At 38.9% G+C, this 11,610-nt stretch overlaps 1 protein-coding gene across 1 annotated transcript; it reads left to right on the top strand.

The window, feature by feature from the left end:
• The first annotated feature begins 3,650 nt into the window (after nucleotides 1-3,650).
• On the top strand, nucleotides 3,651-8,101 carry ponzr1 (plac8 onzin related protein 1). The gene is made up of 4 exons (XM_079672518.1): nucleotides 3,651-3,809; nucleotides 5,526-5,636; nucleotides 5,776-5,921; nucleotides 7,644-8,101. The coding sequence occupies exons 2-4, from the start codon at nucleotides 5,528-5,530 to the stop codon at nucleotides 7,779-7,781; spliced, it is 393 nt and encodes a 130-aa protein (XP_079528644.1). The 5' UTR covers nucleotides 3,651-3,809; nucleotides 5,526-5,527; the 3' UTR covers nucleotides 7,782-8,101.
• The last annotated feature ends 3,509 nt before the right edge of the window (nucleotides 8,102-11,610 follow it).

Below are 11,610 nucleotides of genomic sequence, written 5' to 3'. Positions count from 1 at the left end.
CTCTCTCTCTCTCTCTCTCGCTCTCTCTCTCTCTCTCTCTCTCTCTCTCTCTCTCTCTCTCTCTCTGTCTCTGTCTCTCTCTCGCTACCAAAAGTAAAACTATAGGATTCCCATTAAGATAATTGATAATGTTTACCTTTATATGCTGCTGAATAGCTTTTGAATTTAACCTATAATAATATATTATACTTTATTAAATTATTATATTGTTGATTTAAATCTGACCCTTCAAGCCATCTAAAGCTATCAAATAAATAAGTAAAATAATAATATTTCCCACAGAGATGTAGAGTAGTGTAGCTACAAAGGGTAAGACAAGTGTCTTTCTGCACAATGCATTTCAAAGTATGGTAGTATTCAAGTATCTCATTCTCAATAGATGGCTGTTATAGTTTAAGAATATGCTGCCACCTTCTGCTGACAGCAGGAATAGCTGGCCAGTCAGAAGTGATGTCACTGCCTTATGGGTTGCATGTAAAATTAATGGGAATCTCAGGTGTGTTAAAAATAGGAAAGGTCTCACTTCTCCTGCTCCAACAGCTGCATCAAGCTGAAGGAGACATCACAAAGAGTGTCCCTGCACACGGCACTGTCCAAATCAGGCAATAATTGAAATCACGGGCTGATTGTGAGACAATGCCGATGGGCACAGGCATGCCGTCATTTTTGTGTCTCTTCATGGTATCTTTATATCTCTTGTAGTCATTTAGTATCTCTTTGATTTAATTTAGCTCAAGGTAGGAGATCCCTTTGCTTTGGGATCACTTTTCAACTTCTTGGTTATAAAGTCATGGTGGAGCCTCCGCATGAGGATACACTTTGAACTGGTCACCTCTCTTTCTAAATCTCCCTGCCAGTTCGGTCTCGGTGCCTTTTTTTTGGGGCTCTGTTTCTTAAATCCTGGATCATGCACATCCATATTCAGATACATGCAGAGGGTCTTTCACATCATCCTCACTGGCCCTTATACAGTTACAGATCATACTGCATTTGTGGATGCCGTCTTAGGACATGAATTGTAAGCAAATTACCTATAGCTGTTTGTTTATTGAACTTTCCTCCCTATATATTGATAACCTTTTCCCATTCTTTCAGGAGCATACAGTTTAACTGATATCTTAAGCTTCATCTTCATGCAAAAATGGCAGCCCCCCCCCTGCTGTCAGCCGAAACTTTACATTTGTTCCTACTTAATCTTTACATTTGTCAAGCAATTTTTCTCCTCTGTGGTGAAACGTTAACAGCCTCAGAGAGCGTGTGCAGCTCTTGTGGTTTAGACCTGAGTTTCAGTCCTATTTTTGTTTTCACAATCCACACACCTGCAGGGGGTGTCATGCTGCCCTCAGCTTCATATTTGTTTGTCAATATATATGCAAAACAAAATGGAAATATAGTAGCCATATCAGAGACTTGCAGAGGCAGAGTTAATAATGTCAGTATGTTTCCACCTGGAAATGTTTGTGTAATTCCACCTTTCAAAGATCACCAGTAGATAATCTTTTATAACATGATCTATAATATGTGCTGAAGGCTTAAATACTGAGCTTCATTAGGTATGGCTATTTGTCTACCAATTGTTAAATAGGGCCAAATATCTGCACTATTGGCACACCAACGATGGATGTAGGACTTAATAAATTGACTAAATTTGCTAAAGAAATGCTAAATATTATTCATAACCTTGAGAACGACTGAATGCAGACAAACAAATCAAGGTTCGAATGTCAAAGTGCAATATCCATTTCCAAAGTCCCCTAATGGACAATAAAAACAAGTATTTCCTGTTGTAAATCTTGCATTCAAACTATGGGCAAAGGTTTCCCTTTATGCTTGAAATCACGCCCTCTCCCTTAACTTATTCTATGATCTAGAGCAGTGGTTCTCAACCTGTGGTACGCGTACCACTGGTGGTACGCCAGCTCCCGCTAGTGGTACGTGGAGGAATCTGACATATAGGCCTACAACAACAAAAAAAAAGAAAGATTAATTAATTAAAAAATTTAAAAAATTTTTTAATTCAAAGGTGGGGTAGGTCATTTTGAAGAAACCAGCTCGAGTGAGCTAGAATTTGAAAATACACAACCGGAAAAAATATGCCACTTCCTTACAGAGCCTTCCACAGATGACATTTTTTAAAGGATTTTTTGTCAAAGCACTTCAGATATTCATTGCTATCGGGATGTTAAGAGCATTCCATGGAATATAACAAAAGTGTATCTCGAGCCGGTTTCTCAAACTTACCTACCCCACCTTTAACCTTTACACATAACACAGACATATAAAATACAGGAAACAGAACTAAGTAAACAAAAAGACGAAAAGCAGTCACTACATTGTGCACATTTGGGACATTAAGGTACACTATTATTACTGCAAGAGCAGCTGATGGTAAGGACCTCAGACAACTTCAATTTAAAACAGGCTATAGGGACAAGTGCCATCACTTTGAGGCTTGATTGAATAACATTAATTACAAAATAAATCATACTATCAAAATACTACAACGAATGAAAATAAGCTTGAGATAATTGAAACTGTGGTTTAAATGAGTTCTAATAGGCTATTGCTGTTTTTAGATTTAGAAACGAAAATATTTTTTTTATTTTATTTCCGGCGTTGCTAATTACGACCTTACTACCTGCTAACGTTGCAAGCAAGCTAAAGAAAGAAGAAAGCTGAATGATGTTAAAAACGTGGCTCAAAACGGGAGGTATTCGGAAGAGAGGTACAGAGGAGAATATTAGAAGCGAAAGTGAACAAGTGAATGAGGAGGAGGACAGTCATCAACCGAGCACAAGCGCAAGCAACGCAAAAGTGATATGCACAGCCGCTGTGATGGAGGACAGAAGTGACTCGGGAAGAAGGCATTTGCTCAAATAATGGAGAGAAGGCTGTGACCGAGGTCAAACGCTGAAAAAGCACACACTTTAATTGTTGTCTTTTTTCTTATCTCTTTTCTTTTTTACTTTGCCACCACAGAAATGGCAATAGCAAACATCAGCAGACTGAAGATGATGTATTAGCCCTTAAGATCATCTGCTCCTGGAGGCTTTCATTATTATTGTGGAACTGAATTCCCAATAGGACATTTTCTGTTACGATGTAGGTTGTTGCATGAGGCCTACATTCACACTTTAGGTCCAGGAAATGACATGTGTGTACAGTTGACATTTGTTGTGTGAGAATAAGTTATTATTTTGTTCTTTATATTCTCACTTGTGGTGAGTGTGAGAGAGAGTGAGAGAGAGAGAGAGAGAGAGAGAGAGAGAGAGAGAGAGAGAGAGAGAGAGAGAGAGAGAGAGAGAGAGAGAGAGAGAGAGAGAGAGAAAAACAAAAACATTTGCTTCCGAGTCCTGCATGGACTGTATTTTAACATTGGTCATATGGTGGTAATTGGAGAGCCAACTATTTTCTCAGGTGGTACTTGGTGTAAAAAGGTTGAGAACCACTGCTTTAGAGTGACAATAAAAAACATACTACTAAGAAAGCCAAGTTATTTATTAACCAATAAGTAGCTCGGTCATGCTAAAATGTAAGTTAGTTTGTAGCTGTGTGTGTGTGTGTGTGTGTGTGCGTGCGTGCGTGCGTGTGTATGTGTGTGTGTGTGTGTGTGTGTGTGTGTGTGTGTGTGTGTGTGTGTGTGTGTGTGTGTGCGTGCGTGCGTGCGTGTAATTTCCAGGGAAAAAGAAACTATGAGAGCCAACCCCTTTGCGGTGCAGCGGATTTTTTTATCACTCATTTTAAGCTTGGGTGCTGGATGGATCAATCTTTCTTTTGACTTTTCTACCGATCAAGAAACCAGTGATTAGGTAAGAAAACGTTTGTATAAAAGCCTTTTTCGCAGTCTTTGGCTGATGCTGAGCCTGAGGCAATTTATAATAAATGTAAGATTAGGTATAATTTGACCTTTCAGAGATTGGTTTAATTATATTGTAGATAACTTTACAGTTAATGCGTAAGAAAGGATTAAACATGTGTTGCTCAGAATGATAGATGGAGATGCCATGCTTTGAGTTTTTCCTAATTTGTTATGGCAAGCTTCCATGGCCACATTTACCATTAATGTATAAAACCCATGATAAAACCCCATATATCTTCCAGCCTCTACTATGATATAATTGTGTGTATTTTAGGAAATGGACCAAGAGTCTCTTTAAATAAAGCTGATGATGATGATAGCAGTCAGGTTGTAATGAAAATGTTGGATTTAATCATTTTACACTGATATTTGGTTTTATTTAACTATTTAAAATCCAAGATTACTATTGCAAAAGAGCAATGGGTAAACATAACTCATATTCCCTGCATCATGGCAATTAAGATGAGTTATATTTTCACCATAAATGTTTATAATTTCCCCTGATTTAGAATTTAAACGAATAAGCAACCTCTAATCAAAGCTAGTTAGCCAATTGTCTAGCTTGAGCATATCTCTAGGCTACATTATGCAAAAGTCGTTTTTAAAAAAAAAGACTTTTAAAACTGAAGAATAATGCATTTGGTTAAGTAAAGTGGTGAATAATAAACATGTCTTCATAATGAAAATGGCTTTTTAAAAGCATTTATTTCCAAACTGTAGACTAATAATCTCAGCAAATGTCACGAGCTAGTGAAGCTACGACGTCCGAAATTAGCTCGAAAGTTAGCTAGCTAACTATCTGAAGCTCTGTGGGTTTGTTATTTCTTTATGATGATATAAAGTACGAGAAACAACCTACTAACATCGTACTAAGCTGCCTTTATGACTTAAAATATAAATTGTAGTGCTCAAAGGTGGTATCTTATAACATCAAGCTAGTGCTGCACTTGACATGCTAGTCTAAAATGACAGTTAAGCTAGGTTTATGCTACACAGACATGAGAGAAACAAATAGCATAGCTATTTGTAGGAACACTATCATCATTTGAATTGATGTTGCATTAAAGAAGTTAAATTGAAATTGTGTTCACAGGTAAGCTTTATTTGACTGTATTTCAGGATATAGGATTTATAAAATGTAATATAATATGTATTGGTTGCACATTTGCGGCATAGATAAAGCTTTTTATCGAGGTTACATATTTATTGAAAACTAACCCATTTGATTTAAAATGCTTATGAATAAAGGTAAGTACTAGACCAACAAATCAATTCACTACAGCACCTTGAGGCAGAAATAGTGTACATTTTCTGCTTTCCTGTTAATGCTTAAGGTTGGAGTTAAGTTCATGTGTTTCCAAATAATTGTGTCTTTAATTTGGCCAAATAAAAGTCATGCAAAACAAATTAAGATGACTCATCATATCACAGGGGAATAAGTGTGAGGGTGATGTGACTTGTCCCAAGATTGACTGAAAATAGAGGCAGATATTGCCAGTCTGTAATAATGATACCTTTAATACCAGCACCTGAATTACAGGTTTAATCAGCAACACTGCGGATGGTATTGTTTTAAGTAGTCTGCTAAATTCTTCTTGGCTTTACCAATGGATAGAAAGCCAGCAATTTCTGTTGAACTGTTTCTTTATTTTGTTCTATTTTTCAGACATGGCCGTCCACCAGCAGCCGACCCAGGTGGTGACGGTGATGCGCACAACCCAGGGCCCCGGGGCATGGAGCACCGGCCTCTGTGACTGCTGTATGGATATGAGCAGCTGTAAGTCAACCCAACAAACCAAATATATTGCGCTCCAAATTCAAGATTTCAACACAAAACCGTGCTCGAAGAAACCCAAAACAATGTGTCTCTAGTCAGGGTTCACATCATTTTATTTTCCTTCTTTTCTGCCGTAAAGGTTGCTGTGGTTGGTGGTGCTTTCCCTGCATGCAGTGTCAGACTGCTGGAGATCATGGATGGTGCTGCTGCATGCCGCTGTTGGACTTCTGTTGTGTGGTGTCCTGCTTACTCCGCTCCTCCATCCGAGAGCGCCATGATATTCCGGTAAGAGCAAAACGGCACAATTGTCTAAGATGCAGTCACTACATTTTACAGCTCGGTTAAAAAGATTGTCTGAGCTGCACTTTGCATGATTTGGCATTGCCGCTAGTATTATCCCATTGATATTGGGATCTAGTTTAATGTAAAATGCAAACTTAAGTAGGAAAGTTCCAGTCCAGGAAGTGACCTGTTGTTGTGATAGCCTTTGTGACAAGGTGCAGCTGTGAGTTGCAACACTTCCTGAATCTATTCTACCTGAACAATGTTCACTCTGCATATTTTCACAACCACACCCTAGTTATTGCATACTTTGAAGCTGTTGTGTCATATTGAGGCCATTGTAAAGGGATACATAAAGATGTATTAATATATTCCAAACAAGAAAAGCATCAAACAAAATAAACATTATCAAAAAGAGAAGATAGAAGCAAACAAGAGCAACACATAAAAATAAAAACTCAACCAAAATATAAATCATAAGTAGATAATGTGAGATGAGTTTAAAAAAGAGCTGAATTTGATAACATAATAAGGAATTCCAAAGTGTAATGAAAAATAAATACCTACATATTTTAAACAATTGGAATAGCCAGTACACACTGTTTAGCAAACCAGAGGAACTTAAAGTTGCAATATCTGTTCAATAATTTAGAAATGTACTCATAAAGAGAAGTGTGTCAGAGGTAATAGATTTTGTACTAAATACTGAATATTGAGGAGAGATTAACAATTATTATTTATTTATATTCAAATCTAATCATTATCATCATAGATATATTACATGGTGGACTGATACACTCAGGTTGGTTGTTGGGACAACATCTGCAAAGTCATTTGTGAGGCACATAATGTTATATAACTATAGCTCAGGTGTGTTCTGTGTGCTTTTCATTCAGAGCATTCAAGCCACCAAAACACTGAAGTACGACTGGTATTACATATTCAAATAACATTGTCCTGTTCAGCAGGATATATCAATGCTATGACAACACACACAAATTGTTTTCAATACAAAAAGAAGACATAATTATGCTCAAATGAGAGGCAAGACAGCGGAGATTCCAAGGTGGAAGAGTTGATTTTAAAAAGCAACAGAGATTGTTGAAGATAAGTGAAGAAGATCAGAGTGTAGGCAGAAATGTGTGTGTGTAACAGGAAGGCCAAAGAAGATATGTGAAGTTATGGTTAGGGAGGAAATGCAGCTGCCTGCAATATTGCATGTTTCAGAGCACAGGAAGAGATCAAAACAAATGATCAGGAGCACCTCAAGAAGTTTTGACCTAACATGGTGTTGGACGTAAATAATGTTATTTTAGGAGACGAAAAAGTTTGTACACTCCCTGCAGACGGACTCAGTCAGGGAGTTGCTGAAGAATATAGTGAAGCATTAAGCAGTTCAAGAAAAAGAAAGGCAGGAGACCAAAGCAGAGCTAAATTAAAACAAATATTTAATTTGCATTCACCAGTTGGACACAAAGATGACTCCAAATTGTTGGCTGTTTGAGTTTGTTCTCCTTGCCTCCAAGTTTTAATTATACTGCTCAACTTGCAACCTCAATTTATACTCGTAGTGTCATTAAATATCCAGGTAATAAAACATTTTGGCAGCAACTCTTCATTTTATTCCAGTATTCGAGTAAGTTCACCAAATTGTCTGTTTCAATACGTCTCTGAACGGCATAGTTTTGACTGTTGGATTTATCCCGTCTCTTCCTCCTCCTGCAGGGCTCGTGCTGTGACGACTGCTGCAAGTTGATGTGGTGCTACCCGTGCGTCTGGTGCCAGATGCATCGTGAGGTGAAGATCAGGAACAACCGACCGACCAACAGCTCAGTGGTCACCACGCAGGTTTATCCAAGATAGGACACAACCTTTTTTAGTTTGTGGGCTAAGGTTTTGCCCATGTTCAACATATAGCCTGCTAGTTCTGCCTACAACTCCTTTTATATACTCTTTTACAATGACATATAATGAAGCTTTTAGAATTTAGCACTGAAGCTAGTAAACATTTTGGTAGTGATGTGTTGTTTGTAATGCCTAGATTGTAGATTTAACTTGAGATTCACTTTTGAAGCAGGAGTTAGCATGTTAGCACGTTGGATGTTCTGATACTGTATAATGTGGTTCCTGTATGAGCTTCTATTCCATCTTTCCAATAAAGTATTGCTATTTCAGTTAACAAACTACATCTAGCAACTTTTTTCCCCCAACACAATCACATATTTTTTCAGCTATAGGTAAAACTCTCCAGTTCCGTTTTTAAGATCATATCTGGATCTGAAGCGTTTTGACAGTTTCCCACTTCTCTTTTTTATCATGAAGTGAGAGTATTTTAATTTACATATTGTGTCATTTCCTGGTTTGACGCTTAGGTTCACTGCACAGGAGACGTTTAAGATTTTTTTTATCAAAACTGCCTACATTATTTTTGTTTATACATGTAAGTGAGATTACCAGTTTCAGTTTGAGAGCAGATCACTTTAATAATGGATTCAATTGGCTGTTAAGTATAACATATTTTTTACCAGAGATGGTGCACAGTCTTTATACATCGCTGATAATGATGTGTGATCATCATTCGTTGTTTCATGATTACTTTTGAAATATACCCAAAAGGTAGTTAGGTCTGCTTTTGCACAGAAATAGAATCAAAGCACCAGAAAGCATCAAACTTAATGCTAAAAGATTACAAATAAAACTGACAAAAATGTGATATTTGTAAGCATACAATTAAAAACAAATGGAGTGAAAAGATTAAAAAAGATTAAACAGTATAAATCTGTATTTGAGTTTAAATTGAGCAGTTTTTTTAAGGAAGTTCATTGATTATCCTTCAATATAAGTATTACAAATGACAAACAAAAAAATTATGTTTTGGTTCATTTCAGCTCATAATGCCAGATTCTACTTATCGTGTCCTGTTGCGCAAATTGTCCTCAGTTCCGTAAGGAAAACTTCTGGCAGCAAATGTAGAAATAGTCATAAAAAAATCTGGATGTGTTTATTCTGACCACTCTGTTCCCCAATCTTGTGTTATTCATTCGAGAAACTTCTCCAAGTTACTGTAATGTCCTTATTACCGAGCATTGATTAATAAAAACATATTTGTTTACATCACATTTGGATCAAACTGAAACACGAGTTCATTAGTTCCTTTATGATTGAATAATAATTACATCCTGTCACAGTTTTTATGATATTGTGAAATAGCGCTTCATTTCTCAATACCACCACGTGTGATTGCTCGGAATGTCAACTCTACTTCATTTTCTCGTAGAGCACTTGAGTTTTTATTCAGTATCTTTGAATTAGTTATTTTTTCCCAGTTAGTCTCTCCGTTTCCGGACAGCTCGTCTTTTCTGAAGGTGTGCTCATCACAGACTTTGGCCTTGATTAGGATATCTGCGTAACCAAGACCTTTGAGTTTCAGTTGTATTGAGGACGTGGCCTTGAGCTCAGCAAACTCCCCTTTTCTTCTCTCCCAGGATCCTGTGAAGTCTAGGTTTCATTTTTGTATAAGTCGGGAGTCACAGACAGCGCAGGGGGAAGGGGAAAGGGTGCGTGTAGTGACAGGACTGCAGAGGAGAAGAAACACACACTCTGTAGTAGACAGTAAACGTACTCATTGATGCTGGTCATATTCATGTTACCTGTTCTCAGAAATATACCAAAATATAACAAAGTGGAACTGGATCAGGACGTATTTTGTGTATTTTGGTACACATGTTTCTTATTTACACAAGCTGTATAAATAGAAAAGTATTTCAAACGAGTTAAACACAACTGAAATGGTGATGATATGTTTTGTTTGTTTTTGCTGCCCCCCAGTGGCCATAAATATATTAAACTAAATCTTAAACCCATCCATCTTCTCCCGCTTATCCGTGGTCGGGACAGCTCGTCTTTTCTGAAGGTGTGCTTATCACAGACTTTGGCCTTGATTAGGATATCTGCGCAACCAAGATCTTTGAGTTTCAGTTGTATTGAGGACGTGGCCTTGAGCTCAGCAAACTCCCCTTTTCTTCTCTCCCAGGATCCTGTGAAGTCTAGGTTTCATTTTTGTATAAGTTGGGAGTCACAGACAGGGCAGGGAGAGGAGGAAAGGGTGTGTGTAGTGACAGGACTGCAGAGGAGAAGAAACACACACTCTGTAGTAGACAGTAAACGTACTCATTGATGCTGGTCATATTCATGTTACCTGTTCTCAGAAATATACCAAAATATAACAAAGTGGAACTGGATCAGGACGTATTTTGTGTATTTTGGTACACATGTTTCTTATTTACACAAGCTGTATAAATAGAAAAGTATTTCAAACGAGTTAAACACAACTGAAATGGTGATGATATGTTTTGTTTGTTTTAGCTGCCCCCCAGTGGCCATAAATATATTAAACTAAATCTTAAACCCATCCATCTTCTCCCGCTTATCCGTGGTCGGGACAGCTCGTCTTTTCTGAAGGTGTGCTTATCACAGACTTTGGCCTTGATTAGGATATCTGCGCAACCAAGATCTTTGAGTTTCAGTTGTATTGAGGACGTGGCCTTGAGCTCAGCAAACTCCCCTTTTCTTCTCTCCCAGGATCCTGTGAAGTCTAGGTTTCATTTTTGTATAAGTTGGGAGTCACAGACAGGGCAGGGGGAGGAGGAAAGGGTGTGTGTAGTGACAGGACTGCAGAGGAGAAGAAACACACACTCTGTAGTAGACAGTAAACGTACTCATTGATGCTGGTCATATTCATGTTACCTGTTCTCAGAAACATACCAAAGTATAACAAAGTGGAACTGGATCAGGACGTATTTTGTGTTTACGAGAAGTGTTTACACAAGCTGTATAAATAGAAAAGTATTTCAAACGAGTTAAACACAACTGAAATGGTGATGATATGTTTTGTTTGTTTTTGCTGCCCCCCAGTGGCCATAAATATATTAAACTAAATCTTAAACCCATCCATCTTCTCCCGCTTATCCGTGGTCGGGTAGCGGAGGTAGCAGTTCCAGCGAAGAGCCCCAAACTTTCCTTTCCCTGGCCACATCAACCAGCTCTGACTGGGGGATCCCAAGGCGCTCACAGGCCAGCGAAGAGATATAATCCCTCCACCTGGTCCTAGGTCTACCCCTCGGTCTCTTCCCAGCTGGACGTGTCTGGAACACCTCCCTAGGGAGGCGCCTAGGTGGCATCCTAACTAGGTGCCCGAACCACCTCAACTGGCTCCTTTCGACGCGAAGGAGGAGCGGTTCAACTCCGAGCCCCTCCCGGATGACTGAACTTCTCACCTTATCCCTAAGGGAGACACCAGCCACCCTGCGGAGAAAACCCATCTCGGCCGCTTGTATCCGCGATCTCGTTCTTTCGGTCATGACCCATCCTTCATGACCATAGGTGAGGGTAGGAACGAAAATGGCCCGGTAGACAAAGAGCTCTGCCTTCTGGCTCAGCTCTCTTTTCGTTACAACCGTGCGGTAAAGCGACTGCAGTACCGCTCCCGCTGCTCCGATTCTCCGACTCAACTCACGCTCCATTGTTCCCTCACTCGAGAACAAGACCCCGAGATACTTGAACTTCTTCACTTGGGGTAAGGACTCATTCCCTACTTGGAGTGGACAGTCCATCGGTTTCCTGCTGAGAACTATGGCCTCAGATTTGGAGGTGCTGATCCTCGTCCCAGCCACTTCACACTCGGTTGCGAACC

The sequence above is a fragment of the Notothenia rossii genome (genome assembly GCF_949606895.1).
Source record: "Notothenia rossii genome assembly, chromosome: 3".
Classification (NCBI taxonomy): Eukaryota; Metazoa; Chordata; class Actinopteri; order Perciformes; family Nototheniidae; genus Notothenia; species Notothenia rossii.
The sequence above is the reverse complement of the archived record's forward strand: the minus strand, read 5'-3'. Positions and strand labels throughout refer to the sequence as shown.

Bases quoted from the DNA above. Each gene is read 5' to 3' on its own strand.
- ponzr1 (XM_079672518.1), top strand. From the start codon at position 5,528: ATGGCCGTCCACCAGCAGCCGACCCAGGTGGTGACGGTGATGCGCACA. The intron at 5,637-5,775 runs GTAAGTCAACCC...TCTGCCGTAAAG, and splicing joins CTGTATGGATATGAGCAGCT to GTTGCTGTGGTTGGTGGTGC. The intron at 5,922-7,643 runs GTAAGAGCAAAA...CTCCTCCTGCAG, and splicing joins GAGAGCGCCATGATATTCCG to GGCTCGTGCTGTGACGACTG.